This window comes from Microtus ochrogaster, unplaced genomic scaffold, assembly GCF_000317375.1.
Source record: "Microtus ochrogaster isolate Prairie Vole_2 unplaced genomic scaffold, MicOch1.0 UNK1, whole genome shotgun sequence".
Taxonomy (NCBI): Eukaryota; Metazoa; Chordata; class Mammalia; order Rodentia; family Cricetidae; genus Microtus; species Microtus ochrogaster.
In genome coordinates, this window is record NW_004949099.1 from 13,379,445 (window position 1) to 13,399,336 (window position 19,892).

General features: G+C 44.0%; 1 protein-coding gene across 4 annotated transcripts in view; it reads right to left on the minus strand.

Annotated features, from left to right (window-relative positions):
* Nucleotides 1–19,892, minus strand: part of Foxp1 (forkhead box P1) — a 396,466-nt gene that overhangs the window by 233,794 nt on the left and 142,780 nt on the right. For all 4 annotated transcript variants that reach the window (XM_026788256.1, XM_026788254.1, XM_026788255.1 and 1 more), the window contains exon 3: nt 7,594–7,784. In XM_026788256.1, the coding sequence (XP_026644057.1) occupies nt 7,594–7,773 (180 nt within the window). In that variant the 5' untranslated portion in view covers nt 7,774–7,784. The remainder of the gene's footprint in view (nt 1–7,593; nt 7,785–19,892) is intronic.

Genomic DNA, 19,892 nt, shown 5'->3' on the forward strand with positions numbered 1-19,892 from the left:
GGATTTGGGAATTTCTTGACGCTCCATCTCATTACGGTTTATAAAGAAGTACCCTCCCAGCCAAGAAAAACCAAAAGGACTCTATTCTGAAGGCTTGGCCCCTCATCTAGTAACACTATTACAGGAGTTTTTAGAAACATTAGGATGTAGGGCCTAGGTAAAGACGGTAGGTCACTGTGGTCATGTCAGACCAATCTTGTCCTTCTCTGACTTCTGACCACTATGGGGCCAGTGGCTTTGCCAGATGCGCCCATCACGGTGATGCTCTGTCCCACCACAGGCAGACACAATAGAGCCAAGGACTCTGAATAGAAATCTTGGAAACCGTGAGATAAGATCATCTTTTCCATCTGTCCTACACGGTTTCTGTCAGGCGTCTGACAACAGTGACAAAGCACGGACACACACTTGTCCTGGCTACACAGGACAGCACACGTACTGAGTCACGTGTAACAAAGCTGCAGAGCAGACAGTCAAGGATGGTGACCTTGACGTGTTTTCTCAGGACAAGGGGGAAAAGAATCCAACACAGTTTCTATTTCTGTGAAGCAAATCAAACAGTGTTTGGTCAAGGGTCTCAGCAGTGTTATGACACATCACAATCACAATAGGTTTGAGTTCAAAGTCAAAGTGATGAAAAGAAAGTTTAGAACAGGAAGTTCAGACCTCTCCATCAACTTCCTCCTCTGAGGACCACTTGCATATATATGGCCATTCTTGTTTGTCACAAAAGCAGTCAGTCACATGGAGACCCTTTTTTATCAGTAACCGATGTACCCCCTCCAGGTATATTAGACTCCACAGGCAGGGACACAACAGTGGTGTGGGTCCCGGGCCTCAGAGGACAGAGAGGAGCCTGCTAGCACTGGCTGTGCAACCACTGTGCTAATCTGTCAACAGGTTATGACTGAAGCCCTATCTCCTCAGAATTCAAAATGAGATTCTTTTGATTAAACAAGCTAGAAGAGGTTTTGTTGTTGTTATTATTATTATTATTAATTATTAACATGAACAGATCAGGGCTTAAGGTTACCATCTCACCACAACAAAACTTTCTCTTGAATTTTAGAGAGGACATGTCATTCATAAGACATGTCGTCTGGGATTCTGTTCCCATGCTCTCTTGCATAGAGGGTACTCCTCACCACTTTGGCCTCCCATGCCATTTTAATTTCTAATGGAGAGATTAATGACACACAACTCTTCAGCAATCACTACTTGAAAGAATTTCAAATAAGGCTCACAAGTTACATAAATCTTTGAAGACAATATTTTGATGGAAGGCAGGACTAAACTAACAGAGACGAGAGAGCTAAATTTAGCATTCAGGGTGAAACATGCTTTTTTCCAGAAATAGGCACCAGAGGAATTAAGGAAAGTGTGTAGGGGAGTTGTTTTTGTTGTGGCTGGTTTTTCTTTACTTACCAGAATTTATCTAAACTTCTGTCTCTGCTTTGCTTCAATTTGTTTCTTAGGTCTCACTAACATTGATATTACTGATTTCTGCCGAATAGTTTTTCTAAATCTTTTTTTTTGGGGGGTGGGGTGGGGTAAAATTTGACCTCTGCAAAGTGTCTGATAAAAGTGCATCTCAACAGAGCACTTCCTTTAGAATTAGGGCTGGGTTTTCACCTACTGGCTAAGGAACATGCTAGCTTCTGAACTGCACTAGGTCCCAGCAGGGCACTCTATATGAATAGCACTTCCCTGCACTACCTTCCTAGCAGGTTCCCTTCTAGGACACCGATGATCATCATTTCTTCCTACCAACAGCATCAAAAGAGCTGCAATGGGACAGGGGACATGAGTGGAAAAGGAGCGGGATGACAGAGCTCATCTAGCCTGGTCCCTCGGTCTCATACCCATGGTTGGACCCACTTTATCGGGGCACTCTGTACAAAGCGAGAACTAATGCCAAGTCCCCTAAGGGAGGTGGGCATGCCTGAGAAACCAAGGTGAGTGTTTTCACATAAAGCATCCAGCCTTCCTCTCTCTGTCTCTCTCTCTCTCTCCCTCCCTCCCTCTCTCCCATTGGTCCCAAAGACCAGTGAGGAATTTCATACCACCATTTTGAAAATGAGGAGGAAAATTTTATATACTTCTTTTTCTTCTAAAAACAAAATCCTCTAACCTTTCCTTATAGCACAGACCCTTTGATACTTTGCAAGTCATCCTCTTGGTGTCTACGGATACGGCAACAGTTAAGACTAATGGTTAACTCGATAGGACATAAAATCAATGAGGAGACAAATGCCTGGGTGGGACTGGGAAGGTATTTAGATTACTCATTGTGGGAAGCATCAAATGTGGGTGACACCCTAACATGGGCTGGGGTTCTGGACTGAATAAACAGGAGAAAACAAGCTGAACACCAGCCTTCATCTCTCTCTGCTTTCTGGCTGCAGGCACAATGTGACCAACTGCCCCTCACTTCTGTCACCATAACTTTCCTGCCATGACGGAAATTCCACCCTCAAATTGTGAGCCATAAGATAGTCTCTGTTCTTCAAATTGCTTTTTCTAGGAACTCCTTCTCATCAGTAACCCCAACTCTATGGATGGCCCAGCCCTCTGGAATGACAGTAAGGTGCATTTGCATGGAAGCTAGGCACCCTCTTCTCAGATACTTTAAAGGCTATATCACTTCCAGTAACCAACATGAGGTAAAAGTTGAATAAGTAGTTGTCACTGTAGTGCTTAGGGACCAAGGACAAGAAAATATGAACATGTTCAATTCGGACACACTTTTCCTCCTAAACTTTAGAGCCACAGATGAATCCATTCATAGAACCATGCATACAAGGAGACAACTGTTAATCCCATCGTGTAAGCATCTATACGATGTCCTAGATTCTTCTGATCTTTACCATTTTCTAAACCCTCTTTGAATTTATGCCAGCACACTCTTTGCCCATGCCCTAAAGAGCTGGTCCTGGTCATGAGCTTCCAGGGTCTGGTGTAAGCATCAGTGCCTGCTCTACCTCTCTTCCCACGGCCACCCTCTACTTCCCACCCTGGACGATTCTAAGAGGCCTCCTTATACTTTCTCCCTCCCTTACCTCCTTGCTGGTCACTGAACATTTCTTTTGCTCTTTGTTTACATTTGTTAACTTGAAACATATTCTTTCTTTTGACCAAAACTAACATTTTAAACCAAATATCAGAGAAGCTACAAAAAAAAAAAAAGCCCTTCATTTACTTATACGCCTTAAGGAACAAATCAAAAGGGCAGCATATCTTTTTAAATGACTTTCTCACCCACCCTCTGGAAACTGTTCTCCTCATAGACAATGATAGCTATACCTCAAAACCACAGCCATGAACGCTCTCCTTTTGCGGATTTGCACACAATAAAAATGCCAGGTGGTACCAAAAAATTTACCCCTTCCCAAAGAAAGCACCCATCATTAAAAAAAAGGGATGTTGTCAAGAATAGCTGTTTTATTTAACAGCTATTCATCTTTATTGAATAAACATTTTCTGGTATGCATTCTGTTAATTGACCTGCCAGCATATGCTGTATATGGAGAAACTTCTAAACATTATGTTCTATGTAATATGCTTATCTGAAAAAGCTCTCATTTGCAGCAATATGGAAATAAAATCCTGCTTTAAAAAATTCAAGACTTTTCAAATGCATTAATCCACACAGTTTATAAAATTGCTCTGGACATTTTAAAATCCTTCCTTTAAGGAGGGAGAGAAAAAAAACATTAACAATCAATAATAGTATCTGTCGCTGCATTCTATAATGGAGTTAACACAGAGCTCGGAGACACAGAAATGGGGGCAGGCGTACTAGGAAGTAAAAAGCAGTCATGGTGCAGGGCAAAGAACTCCTCAAGGCCTGCAAGAGAATGCTCAGGAATGCTATCAAATTACATTATTAGAAAACCATTGTAATAATTCCAGAGCCTGGATATAAATAGAGCTGAAACATTATCGAGACAATACGCTTTGTTTTGAGGAGGGAAGACAAGGCACTCGTGTGGGCGGGCTCCTGCAACTAATGGCCGCACCTCTCCTTGGCTGGTAACTTCCGAAGGATGATACATCTCCCAGACCAGCATCCCTTGCTGCTCTGCCTAGAGGGCAGGGGCAGTACTCTGCTGGGTGGAACCATGGTAAACCACAAGGCTACAGGGCTGCCTGTCTTCAGCAGCGATTCATCTCCCAACAGTTGCTGCCCTTGTGGGAGGTCGCCCAAGGTTGCCAGACGTCCTGATTTTTCAAGAGAGGATAGGAAAGCAAAGACCTCCCATTTCTTCAGGCTGTCAACTAGATAATTCTTTAAAACAAATTCTGTTTGAGACTCAACTCAGGCAACCCATGGAATCACTATGGTAGTGGTTCTTTGTGAGCACAGAAGCTTCTGAAGAGGGCACTTGCTGTCATCTGTAGACATGACTGGCAAGAAGGAGCCCAACACAGGGCTCATTCGGCACCTGCCCCCTCCGCCCCCACCGAATAGCACCCACCCCCAACCCCGCTGAATAACACCAAAGGCTCTGGTGCCATAGAATATTCTGAACCATTCTGTGTAACTCACAGCGTAATTAACTCGTTTTTACGCCAGGCAGCTTGAAGCCAGATCTTTGTGTTCTGTGGACTTCTGACATATTTTACAGTTCTGACTCTCCTCCACTCTCTTCCACTGTCCTACATTAATCAAAGCTGTAACCCCTGTTGTCTTTGTACTATGGAATCAGAATGTGCCCCTGGCGAGGGATGGGGGAAAAGTCAACAGGAATTAAATTTCAGTGCAACTGTTTACTCAACTGTGGCCTGCAGATATTGAAATTTTATCCGTGGTTTTGTGTGACTACCGCAGTAATGAATTCAGCATGGCTGCGATTTTCTCAGTGCTTGCATTCTCACTTCGAGTAAAGACCTGCAGGAGAAAAATGACGAAAACCACGCAGATCCACCAGTGCAACCATCTCTCCGCACAGCTGAATGCTGCTGCTTTCTGGACGCCAGAGAATGTGGGGAGCTTTGGGCCCCTGGACCCTTTGTGAGCCTGTAGTTTTTCTTCTGTCACCTACACCACTTCCCCCACCAACCTGTTTAGAGACTTCTCTTACACAAGGAGTCAAAGCAGCTGTGGATGTTTTAAAATAAGGCCTAAAAAGGCTTGCCAACCACAATAAGTGGGGCTTTAGCCACAATCCTAGACCCGACGGATGCCTTTCTTCCTCAAACATATCAGTGACAAATAGACAGAAAATTGCCGTGAAATATTTATTTTCAAGTTTCAAAGTGGAATCAAAAAACCAAGTACTTGAAAATGGCATGAATGACCATTTAACAACACATTCTCCAGAAGGGCTCCAGCCCAGGTGACTGACTAGTGACTCACTATTTTTAAATAAATGCAACTGAAATATGCTTCCAGAACATTCTCCTGTGTCACTTAGGCGTCACTGCTGCTCCTGTTCTGTAGCAGGGCGGCTGTGTGTGATAAGTGTGTTAAACATGTAAATTTTCATGGTTGGCTAAATACTCTTCTGTTTTTTTGCTTAAACTTTTTTTATTATTATTATTATTGCATTTGTGTGTAAGAGAGTGAGGGAGGATTTGTGAAGGCTTGTTCTTCTCTTGCTATGTGGGTGCTGGGAAGCAAACTCAGGCCCTCAAGCTTGGTGGCAAGCATTTTTTACCCATTGGCTCCTTGGTAAAATACTTTATTATTCTGAACATTTGTCAGGCCTTCAGGTAAAATTCAAACAAAGTTAATCTCCCACTGACTAAACTATTGTAATCCAAGTACAAATGATTCAGGGTGCCCATTGCGTCAGCCCCCATCTCAGCTACCTCATGAAGAAATGACTGATCTGACCTCGGTCTTGTCATGGCACAGAAGATGGTATTCACCACACATAGATGAGGATACCACAGAAAGACCATCCCTGCAAATGCTTTCCTGCCATTTATTGCCGGGTTCGGCAGACAAGCTCCCTGGTTAGAAGTCAGCCACTGTGTAGTAACTGATACACAGAATTAACACAACCCAGGTGGTCTAAATTCTAGCTTTGAGGATGCCTATGCTGGGGGCAGAAATAGTTGGAGTGACAAGAATAGAAATCAGGTCACAACCCCAAATCCCCTGAACTGACCTGGCTTATCTGCCAACGTCCCTTTTTCTTTCTAGGACTTTCCCCAAACTGACCAAATGGTTTCACGCTGCATCCACCGATATCTAACAGGCTCACGGTCCACTGAGTGTTTATATTTTTATTGATTGATTGATTGACTTCTTTGAGACAGAGTTTCTCTATGTAACAGTCCTAGCTGTCCTAGAACTAGTTCTCATAGACCAGGCTGGCCTTGAACTCACAGAGATCCACCTGCCTCTGCTTCCCAAGTGCTGGGTTTGAAGGTGTGCACCATCGCTGCCCAGCTGTTCATATTTTAAAGCATGTCTGCAATTCAACTATTTGGAAGGTGGGGGCAAGAGGATCCGGAGTTTATGGCCAGTTTGGGCTACAGGGCAATTTCAAAGCCAGAGGCCTCAGCTAAGTGAGAACCTGTCTCAGAAAGAAAAGACTTGTTACCATGGCTCCAGCCCTAAAAAATTTGATTCCAGTTTTAATAAAGTAGTTTGAAAGGTCTGTCCTTTTTTCTTATGGCATTTCCCAACAATTCTCTATGGAAAAGTTAAAAAAAAAATTCCCCAAGACATTTCATTCCTTTTTTTTTTTCTCTTAAATACCTGATTGCAAATGGTACCACAGCTACAAGATAAATGGATCAAGGACAAAACCTGCCCTGTTATCAGTAGCAAAAACTCATAATATTTCCTGATCCCATGGGTGGGAAACCCAATCCAGTCTTCAAGGAAATGCTATTTACATTTGAATTTTTAGCAACACAATACCATGTCTTAGGTCACCTGTACCACCGGGAAATATTTCAACAGTTACTCCCAAGCACCCGCTTCCACCCTGGGAAGGGCAGGGAAGGAAGGGGCCTGTTGAAGAGGCTCAAACAGATCAGTTAAAACACCACTGAGATTTTAGCCAACACCATCTGCTGTCAGACTCAAGAAACATCCACAAACACATACACCCTAGTTCCTAGAGGTAGGAGGAAGGAACGTCCCAAACTCATGTCCGTCTTATAAACATGGGCCTGTTATTTAAACATGTTTACCTATATTTCTTTTTGTCTCTATTTCCTTTGACTACCCCCCATAAATCTTTATTTCTTTCATCTTTTAGCTCTGATTTTATTTCTTCATAAGGTTCTGAAAAGGCTGAAAGAGGGGTGAACCTGTTTTTATTTAACTACTGTTATACTGGTCAACTATTTATCTCAAGCATCAACAACCATTTTTCCCCCAGAGAGTCGTTTTAATTGAATAATAAAAGCTTAGGTGACATGTTGGGGGCTCAAGGTCCATTCAACTTTAAGTCTAACAGCCACTGTCCAGAAAGACGCTTGCAGCTCCTAAGGCTTTCAAAATTAATCTCAGCCAGGAGGACCCCTGAGACTATGCTGCTGCTTTCTGGCAGACGGATGCACCAGACGCATGTGCCTACAACATGGCCAGTAGCTTCACATCACTCACAACTCCAGCTCCCAGGCAAGTACCTGCTGTTGCTGCTGCTGGACGTGGGCAAGGTCGGCTGCGCCCAGGTCCACCGCTGACGCCTCCCCGTTGGACCGAGTGTCACGAAGAGCCCCACACTCTAGCAAGTGGTTGCCACCGCTGGACCCGTTCTGGATGGCTGATCCGTTACTTTTTGTCTCAGACCCAGATTCTTGCATCATGACTCAAAAACCTGAGAGGAGGATTTTCAGAAAAAGGGGGGTGGGAGGTAAAGGAGAGAGAGAAGGGGGGGGTAGTGGGGGAGAGAGGGGGGAGAGACAGCTGTTAAAACAGTTGCTGGTCACCGAAAGGAGTTTTGCCTTACATGTTGCTGAACTGACAAACAGTTGTCGTTCTACTTCACCCCTTTTCTTTCTTATTAGTAGACTGGCCCCCTACTTTAGGACTAGGGGCTGCCACTCTCAATTCAAGTTCTAGTATGGCTTGCACTATATCATGCATTCTCTCACAGGAAAGACGACAAGTTCAGGTGATCTGAGGAGAATTTAGGAGTCAATTTCTCTGATGGGATTCAGATATTTTGCCAAAAAAAAAAAAAAACCACTTTAAGTCATCATACAAGCTATACATTTGAACATTATCAGGTTCTGACACTCTGGCAATGTAACACTCGCAGAGAAGAAACGTGCTCCAACTTCAGTCCCTCAAGTGACAAGCTGCATCACTACAAGGCCCCTTGAGGGAATCAATGCTGAAAACCTGCAGGCAAACAGCAAAAGCATTTTCAGGATTCTAAATCCTTGGACCAGTTCGTTGGTCATTCCTGTAAGACAGGCCAATGCTAGAAAGAGAGACGGCCAAAAAGGACTTTCCATCTTCAAACTGAATGGATTCCAGCTATGACTGTTGTTTTACAGGTAAGGCCCTCGTGAGAATAACATTCAATGCTAATGTTTCTCCTGGTGGATAACTGAACTCCAAGGTGTGTAAGGACTGGTATTTCAGGGAGATCCTTGTACTCTTTACTTTGGAGAGACCTGCATAGACCACAGAAAAGACCACAGAATTTTAAAGTCCTAAATATGAGGCATGGATATAGCTCAGTGGTAGAACTCTTGCCTAGCATATGTGGGATACTGTGTTCATGCCTCAACACCACCCAAAAGTAAACTAATTAAATAAATACTAATGTACTAAAATGTCTACTAGAAAAATACATAGAGTATAAAAAATAGAGAAAAAAATCTGCTGTCTCCTTTTATTTTTTAGGTTTTAGTTTTTGGTTTTGTTTGTTTGGTTTTTTGAGGGGTAGGGGGGATAGGGTTCTATGATGGAGTCCAGGTTGTCCTTGAACTCATAATCCTTCTACCTCAGCCTCCTAGGTGCTAGCCTTACAGGCAAAGACAATACCTGACACTAACTATACTACTCAATCCTGTTACTCTCTAAGCACAAAACCATTAGCTTGGCGAGTGAGTCTAGGTACCCAACCAGGAAAAAAATCTACCTTCTCACCACCTGTACTGTACTAGGCAATCCACAATGCAGGCGATTCCTGTGTGTTCCCTAGCTTCCAGTAACAATCACCACTTCCACTTCATAGAGAGCTGAGGCTTGGGAACGGGACAACAGCTCAGTGGGTAAAAGCCCTTCCAACACATGTCTTAAGTCAGAATGGCCCGGGGCCAGCATCTGTGAGTTGTCCTCTGATCTCCAAACATTCACAGTGGCCTGCACCTATGCTCAGCCTCTAAAACAGGTAAATTCTAGAGAAAAAAATACAAGGCCTGGTGAGTTATTTTCATGGCCAGAGTGCCACAGCTAGCCATGGTGGGCACAGGAGGAGAGACTCTCTCCTTTGATGGCTGGCTCTCACTAGCCGCAGCATGCTTTCTGAAGGCTGACGTGCAGGGTCACAGACTAGGACTTGGAAAGGAAAACTGTTAGTCACTAAAGGAAGGAGTCAGTTCAAACATCAAAGCTGAGAAATGCCTAAATAATTAAGACTTCAATGTGAATTCCCAATACCAGACAAAACAGAAAATATCTCATTCAAATTACCCGTAGGTACTAATACTACCCTACTTCTTTCCCACTACACTAGATATATAACCCAAAGCATTCTGGACACCTTTAGGAGGCTGTGCTTTTGTTAAAAACTGACAGAAGTCTGTTCTCTGCAATTTGCCTGAGGACCAGATAGAAGAATGACCACTTGAACAATTCCCATCTCGTCCATTTTCAGTAATAGTCTCTAGCAGGTACAAGGCAGACGTCAGGAACGCAAGGCCATATTGTGTTAGTTAATCTGGTGCTAAAGTAGATGGAGAATGCCATTTTATGTTAGCAGGTGTGAAGCTACAGGTGATGATCAGGTGTGAAGCTACAGGTGATGATCATCTCTTTGGATCCGACTTTCTAGCAATTACTATCCTTTAGGAACTGCCTGCAGTTCCTTACCTCCCACTATGGAAAGAATCAATCAAAACAAAATACCACCCAAAACAGATACAAGACAGGCAACAAGAGACCAGGAACATGGAAGCATCTCCTCTGACTTAAAACACGCAAATGTGCTAAAGCCTCCGGGGTTTTCCCTAACGCTTTAGTTTAGCTCTACCATACCCTTGCTCATTCGTATGTTTGGGCACTTAAGAGAAAAGGTTTCAGGTTGGATGTAGCTCAGCGGTACTGCAGGTGTCCCGAACACACCTGAAATGTACTAAGTCAACCACCCGTACTATAAAAGAATGAAGGAATAGAGAGATGTCTCGGTGTAGTCAGTACTAAAAATCCCTTTTATTATTAGTTACGAAAAAAGATACGTAAATAAAAAAGATGTTTCCTACCTTCTGGAAAGTCTGTCTATGGAAAAGAATGGAGCCACAGGACAGGCAAATTGCTGTTAGAAGCACTCCACACCTACCCGCAGAGAGGAGCACACACAGTCACATGCCCTGTCCTTATGCAAGTACTGTCTTCAAGCCACATCGGTGATCTGGGACTGAGAACGGGTGTCCAAAAGCCTGGCCCTGCTTTTGTTTCCTTGGCTGACAGCATCATGGTAGGTGGAAAAGGAAAGCACCTCTGGTACGCAGTTTGAGGAGAAGCCCCTCCTCTGCTCTGTGCACTCCCAAAAGGACTGTGAAGTCCTCCAGCACAAGCTGGGCAGGCCTGGAGCAACTTGGCTCATGAATTGGGTTTGTGAGAGTTCAGGTTTTGGGACCAACACAGAATAAAGGATTATTTTGGTCTAAGGATGTCCTGAGTTAGCGAGTGCTAACTGGAGCACATGGGCTGGAGGGCTTCTCATTGGTGCAATAACCATTGGGGACAGACAGCTTCACGAAATGCCCATGTGGAAAACATGGAGCACGGAGTTTTGGTATATAAGAGCATTTCTGAGACTGTCTGGGTCAAGAGTGTTTCTATCAAACATCCAAAGCCATTTAATACACTTTTATAGCTTTGATGGAGGAAGGTCATTGGTTGATTTAATAAAGAAGCTGCTTGACCTGATAGGTTAGAACGTAGGTGGGAGGAGCAGAATGCTGGGCAGAAGAGGAAGTGAGCTCAGAGACTCGACAGCTCTCCTCGGGGGCAGATGCCTCAGAGAGACACGATGCTCCACTCTTGCGGGCAGAGGCGAGAGCTCTGCTCTCTGAGGCACACGCTATGAAGCTCCGACCCAGGATGGACGTAGGCTAGAATCTTCCCGGTAAGCGCACCTTGGGGTGCGACACATATGATTGGAAATGGGTTAGTCCAGGTGTGAGAGTTAGCCGAGAAAAGGGCTAGAGCTAAAGAGCCAAGCAGTGTTTAAAAGAATACAGTGTCCGTGTAATTATTTCAGGTAAAGCTAGCCGTAGGGGCAGCCGGGTGCCAGAGACGCAGCCCGCCGCTCGCATTACTACATAGCTTCTTCATATAAAACCCTCTGGTACATTTCTCAAACTCCCAAGTCTTCATTTCTGAGACAAGAAAACTGACTCTCGGTTGATTGGAGGCAAATACAGCTCATTTCAGACATGAGCTTAAGAAATGACCAAGACTTCCTTCTTCAGCCAGTCTTTGGCTAAGTGATCAATGAGCACATCAACCAGGAGAAACTAAATGTCAGCAAAGACAAGAGCGTGGCAGGTAGATGAAGAAAGGGTCTTAAAATACAGAGAGGGAACGTACTGGAATGTCCGTCTTTTCCTCTGGACTTCACACAGTGTCAGTAGAGAGCAAGCATAGGGCCTGGAGAAGCATCCTCCTCTTTACCATGGAGCTCTGCACTCTGTTCTTCCCAAGGGTTTTGTCCCAAGCACTTGATTTATTTAACCTCCGCTCCTCCTCTCTGGGACATTGCCTTACCAAAGAATCACCTGTGCCGTAATGAACTGGATGCCTGACCCTCTGTACAAGTGTCTATGGTGCTTGAATTGGAGGATCGTGTATATGGAGGCTTCGGCCACCTTGTCCCCATCAACCTGTCCATTCTTAAGCACGGGGCCAAGCCTTTCTCACGTATACCTTCTGCACACGACCAGGGCCTGCTTAAAACAACTGATCCATATCCTGTAGCCCTAAAAGGCTGACACTGCCATCCCATGGCTGTGAGATGCATACGGAAGCCCAAACCATGCACTTGCCACCTTCCTGGGAGATATGACAGAGATGCCAATTTCAAAGGCTCACTTTTTTTTAAAAGGGGACTTTTAAAAATAGTAAGAACTGGGTCTCCCAGGCTTATTTAGTGTTGTTGCCAACAGAGCTACTCTGTGGAAACCTTCTGGAAAATTCATAATGTCCAGGCCAATGTATTCATAGTAAATTAAAACACAGCTTTATTATTATGATTATTTCCTTGGTTACAGTGTTGATGCTGAAAATTTTAGGAAAAACAAAGCCTTGTTATCACGTCTGTGAAAGATTTCAAGCTAACGAAAAGTTCAGTCCTGACTCGGGGGCGGTTAATTAAGGCTGACCAAGTCAGGCGGAAGTAAATTAACTTGGCTGATCAATTATTTATATGAAGCAGAATAAATGCCCTTAAAGAACTTGGTCTGTTCACAAAGGGATGTGTAAATTAAACCAAACAGAGTTTTGTAAAATAGGCTTCTACCGCAATGGGGAGAAGTGAAGTTAAGGGTAATCCTGGACACTGAGCAGAGGAACGGTGGGTCATTATCTCTCCCAAGGCTAAAGGGACAACTCTCTTTCTCACTGCACAGCCGTGTGCAGAGAAGGACGGACGGGGACTGCAATGCTGAAGAGACAACAAGGGCTAGGAGCAAGGGAGGGAGGGGTGGAGGGGCGGAGGGAGGGATGGCCGAACCATGAATGTTAAGATTCCAGAAACAGTGAACACGTGTCTCTCACTCTCTCATCAGTTACTTTAACAGTTTGGAGGTTGGCAAACCAAAGAGGGGAGGAGGTGGGTGGGCTAGTTTTGTTTCTGAACTTTTTAATTATTCATCAAGATTTTAAAGATCTTTCCTAATCTTGTATCAAGCATTCAGGGAAAAAACTACCGACAACGCTGTCTTTAGAACTGGTTCCTGTACAATGCACACAGGGTTGACATGGTAACAGAAGACAAACAAAGGAGTTTCAAGGAGCAAGGTGCAGCTCCATGGTGGGGTGGCCTAGGACATCAAATAAGCCCCACCCTCGAACCACTTGTGTGTTCCTCCCCTGCAAGAGAGGCAAAGGAACAGCCCAGAGGAGAGCCATAGGCCCTCAGTGGAAGCCTCGCAGGACTGGAGATGCCACAGGTCCATCATAAGGTCTGACACCCTTCACTTGGTGACATTGGAGCTGTGAGGACAGCAGCAGGGGTCATATTCAGGGGTTAGGAAGCAAGACAGGAGAGGCATGAGAGAGGCACTTCAACAGCCCAAGCAATAAGGAATCCCTCTCTAGAAGGAGAGCCATAGGGAAGAAAAGAAGTGGACAAGGAGGACTAGCCAAGGAAGAGGAACGTTGACAACAGCTGATCTCGTCCTCTTCAGAGATGACTCTGACAAGCCATGAATGAACCCTTCAGATGGCAGTCTTTCTCTGTCCACAGCCCTACTGGCCCCATTCCATGGAGAGACCACCCAAGCACACGTGTGGTATGAGAAGTCGGGGTGTTCAAGACGCTACCTTCCAATACCAAATTTTCATAATTATAACAGAAAGGCGTAAATTTTCTAATGCATGGCAGTTCAAAAAGTAATCAAGGGAATGAGCCGCAGGGCTATTTTAATGTATGCAGAGCTAGTGACCCACAGTAAATGGGAGGTAAGCTACAATGAATGCAAACTAATGCACACGTACTAAAGTCCTGGTCTGATGAGGGACGGCTAAAATTAACACCCAATTAATTTCCGAATTGACAAACAAATGAAACCCATAAATCTACTTTCTCATTAATTTTCTTGTGGTATAATTTAAAGCAGTAATATGAGGGCAAAAACTGAACATTATCCATCATAAATATCAAAAGATAGCACGGTAACACCGTAAATTATGCATATTACCTGTTGTTAAAAATGATTTATGTATTATCAACTTTATCATGCACTGTAGAGGTCTCCATCTATCTTGTGAAAATCTGGAATTTCAGTAAACGCGCAGGAGGAATGCAACTGTCAAATGCATGCTCAAAACAAAAACAAAACAAATGTGACCTCTTATTAAGGCACAAGGGAGGGAAGGGCAGAGCTGGGATTATCACAGGTCCCCATGAATAGAGATGGGTATTGCAGAAGTGATGTGCTGTTTCCAAGGGCAAGGAGGGCTTGGTTCCTAGAAGTGCGCGGGTACCAGACATATAGTGGATGAGCTCACTGGCGGAGTAGGGGTCATTCAAGACTAGGAGACTAAGAACACTAGCTGGACTTCACAGGACAATGTTTCCTTCCAACACGGCTCGATGGGGTGGCTCTCCTGCCTTCCTATGCTTCAGAGGAAGGAAGAAGAGTTGAACAGCAACAAGTTTGTGCTCATTAATTAAACCAGACAGAGTTTATATTTATTAATTAAATGGAAGGAGAGACACTCAAACTAAAAAGTTCTGTTTGGGGCAAGGAACATGGCTCAGTTAATAAACTGGCAGGGAAGCACACACGGCAATCCCAGCGCCTGGGAGGCAGAGACAGACAGATCCCAGGTTTAGTCAGACTCAGGCTAATGAGCTCCAGGCAACTGACAATCTCTGTCTTAAAATTAGACAGTGTTCCTGAGGAGTGACACCCAGCAGTGTTCCCTGGCCTCCCACACTGGTACACATAGAAGTGCACACACACACACACACACACACACACGCGCGCGCACACACACACACACACAAACGTGCACACACACACACACACAAACACACTCCTTTTTATTCCCATCTCTATTAATTTAGAAACCTCTTTCACTGTGTTCGCTGTTTCCCAGAATTCCTTTCACATAAGAGAAATTTGATAGATAACTGCTATATTTCTGACAAAGTGGCTAAACATCTTAAACACCCAAGTCTAACCTTCTGATCAGAAGTGACATAGGCTTTAGCCACCAAATTTAAACATTTACTTTTAGAAATGCCATCTTTTCTGTAATTCTTTAGAAGAAGTAACTCGTGGTTTGAAAAAAATCAATTTATCTTTAACTCACTATCTCTTTTCTTCCCTTCCTTTCTGATGCTGATGATAGAGCAAATGCATGGCTTTGTGTATGTCAAAAAGTACTGCCACTGAGATATATCCTCAACCTTTAGACTTTTGAGCGCAAGGTCTTACTAAGTAGTCTAGCTGGCCTCGAACTCACCATTTTCCTGCCCCATTCTTTCCAATGCAGGAAATAGAGGCATGGATCACCACGCCCCACATAGTCATGTTAGATCTGAATAGAAATCGGTCTGTCTCACTCATTGAAAATTGAAGATAATCATCTGGGGGAGGGGCTTAAGTCTATCTCACGGCAGTGAGCATTTACGATGCACAAGGACAATTCAGATGGACTGTAAATGGAGGAGAACAGGATGTTTAACTTCCTCTGGAACCCACGGCGTAGACTAGAGTTGGCAGAACTGGTTGACAATAAAACAATGAATGTCCTAACCAAAGCAAGATTTCTCTTTTCCAGCAGGCTTTCGGTGTGAAAACGGGAGCCTGCAGGAGCCTTCACACAGCTAAGGAGAAAGGATTTCTGTCTCCCCATACCCTGTGTGCACTTGAGAGGCACCATGCCCAAGCATGGACACTGTGGTCTTGCTAAGTCAGCCACTAGTGAGTCCGGGAAACAAGCCCCCCTCACACACAGTGTGCTTCTGAAAGTTGCCCATGTCTAGTTTAGAGTTTGATATGGTGGACTCCAGTAGATCTGCCTCCTTGACAGACGGCCAGGGTACAAGAGAGGAGGGAGGTGCTGTTAGTGTGGTAACCATACACAGAATGTAGGTAAGAAAGCCCCCCGCTGGGAAACACACTGGAAATGAGTAGAGAGTGGGGGCCCACTCCCTGGCACATTCAACCGCCCTGGCACACGTCATTAAAAGAGAGCGAAGGGGAGCTTTGCCAATCCAGAGTAGGTTGTTTGCTTTGCCACAAGGAAGCTGCTGAAGGTCAGGCGTGAAGGGCCAGGTGTTCCGAGAGCACAGTTAAAACACACTTCCACCCAAGAAAATAGGTTTTAAGTTTGAGAACTGGCAAAGCCTGTAGACTTTCATCATCAGAACCTCCAAAAAGATAAATAAGTTCTCTCATAAAAAGGCCAGTGGAATAAAGCGACCAACAACCAGTTCAGAGAAGGTTTTTTTCCCCATCCATTTTCATATTTCATATAATTTAATGTACACAAGGCCAGGTTTATACTGCCCATTAATGAGTGGCATGTTCGACGACACACTTCATGTGTCTGCCTCCTCGCCTGGAGCCCCTAACTGCTCAGGTGGCCAGAGGGAACAATATGCTCACAGCAACCCGGCAACACTGTGAATGCGGGCCATGGGGACTCTGTCGCCTGCACTTCTCTGTCCCGTGAAAGGAACAATGATTTAATTTTATCCTTCAAAAACTCTAATAGACACGCATATATATCCTGCTCCCGGAAGTTGCTTTCTCAGACAGATTAGTTTCTCTGAGATAAAAGACACCATTTTGCCACTGAAGGTCAGAGGCTGCCCCTCACCCCCACCCCGGCCGCTAACCTCACCCGAGCCTGTGCTTTCTAACTCGGGCAAGTGCTGTGAAGTCCAGTTCAGCATTAGACAGAAGGCAAATTCAGAAACAGTAGCAAATCGTCGTAAAACACAAGATCCAACCACAAAGACGGTAGGAGCTGAATTTTCTCTGCTGTCCTCAGAACACCACAAAAGACAAGTCTTATCTAAAGAAGTTCCCGGTGTCAAAGGGACAGGAATCATACACACACCCAAAGCCAAACTAAAAGACACCAAGGCTTGTTTTGCTGAACTAAAAATGGCACAAGACATAAAGCCACCTTAAAACAAAATAGATAAGAATGACAAGTTAGAGAAAAACATCGGTCATTAAGAATATATAAAATATATATTAAAGCCAGGCGGTCGTGGCTCACACCTTTAATCCCAGCATTCAGGAGGCAGAGGCAGGTGGATCTCTGAGTCTGAGGCCAGTCTGCTTGATAGAGCAAGTTCTAGGACAGTCAGAGCGACACAGAGAAACCGTGTCTCAGGAAACAAACAAACAAAATATATAGTAAAAGCGCAGTTCCTTCAGAGTTATGCCACAGTACCCTTCCAGATTATATCAAGGTAAAAGTTAACCCCCACTTCTCAGACTTAACAAAGGACACACTTAACAGATCAAAGCACCCCCAAATGTCAGCACATGAGACAGAGACAGAGAGAGACACAGTGAAGTCCAAGGTCTGTACCTGCCAACGGCTCCCTTCGCTCATAGTCCAGGCCTTTTCTCCCTACACTTTCTGAGTCCTTGTCTGCTCCACATAGAATTTTCTAGCCATCTGATGCTCTATGACTGAGCTGGTGGCCTTTCAGGAGATCTCACCCCTCTCTGAAGAAAGCAAACAACTGCATAGATATCATTACACTAAGGAAATCTCTTAGAAAAGCCAAACAAGTCGCTAATCTCCCCAGCCCCTTCATCCAAGCAAGAGATAAGAAAAGCAAACCTAAAGCGCTTTCAACCACATTCCAGGGCCAGGCTCCCCTTTTCTTTCTTTATCGAAATTCTAGCATTTAAGTCCTGTATGTGTGTATTTGTGTGTAGTGTACTTTTTTTTTACTTTTTAAACAGAACTGACAGGATAAACTGCTGCTTCCACCCGCAAACAAAGCAATATTTGTTTAATAACGATTGCTGCCATGGGTACAGTAAACAGGGGGCCCAGCATTTGTGTTTATGAACAAACACATCATCTTACCAGAGCAATTTAACATTAACCAGGTGGAATAATCAACAGATTTCATAGGTGACACCAGGGGCAGAGGAAAGTAAACAGAACTGGGGAGGAGAACAGGGCAGCTTCCCGAGAATGAAGGTCGAGGGAAGGAGGCAAATGCATTGCCGAGTAAACAGCTGGGAAGAAGGCAAGATACACAAGCCATGTTCTCCTGACATTTAGAGAAGCAGGAAGGTTGTACATTACATGGATCAGCTGCTGACCACCAGGAAATCCAACTGGTTAGAGACCTGGCCTGCTTGTTTGCACAATGCCATGTTTGTGGATAAACAACGATTTGCTATTACCAACCGCTATTACTCATCATGGAAGGCAGGGTGAAGCAAGCAGAAGCTGTTTAACTCCTTCCTAGGGACACTACCTAGAGCATTGAAAACATACAGTGATGTGTACCCCTCCAAAGAAAAAAAGCAGGTTATCCCAAAAGAGACATGTCAACCTTAGGCAAGGCCCTTTTATTTCATCACTTGCAGATAAAAAGACAACAGAGGCCGGGCGGTGGTGGCGCATGCCTTTAATCCCAGCACTTGGGAGGCAGAGGCAGGCGGATCTCTGTGAGTTCGAGACCAGCCTGTCTACAAGAGCTAGTTCCAGGACAGGCTCCAAAACCACAGAGAAACCCTGTCTTGAAAAACAAAACAAAAACAAAAAAGACAACAGAGGCTTTGGTGCAAAGTACACAGGACTGGGTCTGGAATGGGCTTTGCCAAAGTCTATGATGTTTTCATGCTTCAGTAACTTGCATTCATTTCCTGGGCTCATCTTCTTTTATCAATGAAACACATGGGTCAAACACAGACCCTCATGCTGAGAGTTCCTTCCAAAAGGGAAACCCTCATGGTTTCTTCCTCCATATGCAAAGCTTCCATAACCTTCTTGGGCCACCAAACACATGGCCCTCAAGGGCCTCAAGGACTCTACAAAATTTAAATTATGCCACATGAAAATAGTGTCCTTAAAAAAAAAAAAAGGACATAAATAGCCAGTTGATGGTATATTACACTGCTCAGGAGTTCCTTGTGAGATTAGCATTAGGGGGAAAATCAGATCTTTGCAGAAGCCAGAGAGAATTAATTCACCATGTCCATTAGGAAGAAATATTTAATCTTCGAAGATTCACTTCATGTGCAAACTGCCATCCATAGCAAGCTGACTCCCAGTTAAGATGTTATCACACCTTCCCAGAAATGCTGTATTTAGGGATCCAATCTACAGCAAAAGCATTAGTTTAACTTACTTTACAAATAGCATAATATGATGAAACTACCTAATTTTGGTGCGTGTGAAGAAGATTCCTCTGTTACTTAACTACTAATAAGCAAAACACACTGCAAAACAGTTTGTTAATGTATCTAACATCTTACACTTACAAATCCATTAATTAATTTTAAAAACTCACCATTCTGCTACTGTAAAATACAGTGAAATACTGCTGGTTATCCAAGGCAAAATTTGAGATTGAGATAAAAAAAATTTTTTTAGTAGGGTTGTGGTGGCGTATGCCTTTAATTCCAGCACTCAGGAGGCAGAGGTAGGCGAATCTCTGTGAGTTCAAAGCCAGCCTGGTCTTCAAGAGCTAGTTCCAGGACAGGCGCCAAAGCTACAGAGAAACCCTGTCTCGAAAAACTAAAAAAAAAAAAAAAAAAAAAAAAAAAAAAACTTAAAGAGACACACTCTAGAATTTTGACAATTTCAAGATTCATTGTGACATTATTTACCTTTTTGTCTCAAACAGGGCAATAAAAAACTAGCTAAACCCCCTCCCCCACAGCACCAACCTCCCAGCATCTATGAAATCTCAGCCTTCACTGGCTCTTGTTTCCCTCTCTTGCTCCAATTATCTAATCTCTGTCCTGCAAACTTAAAGTTACAAAGCCTCTCCCTGTTTTCCCTGGTGTTTTTGTTTTGTTTTGTGCTG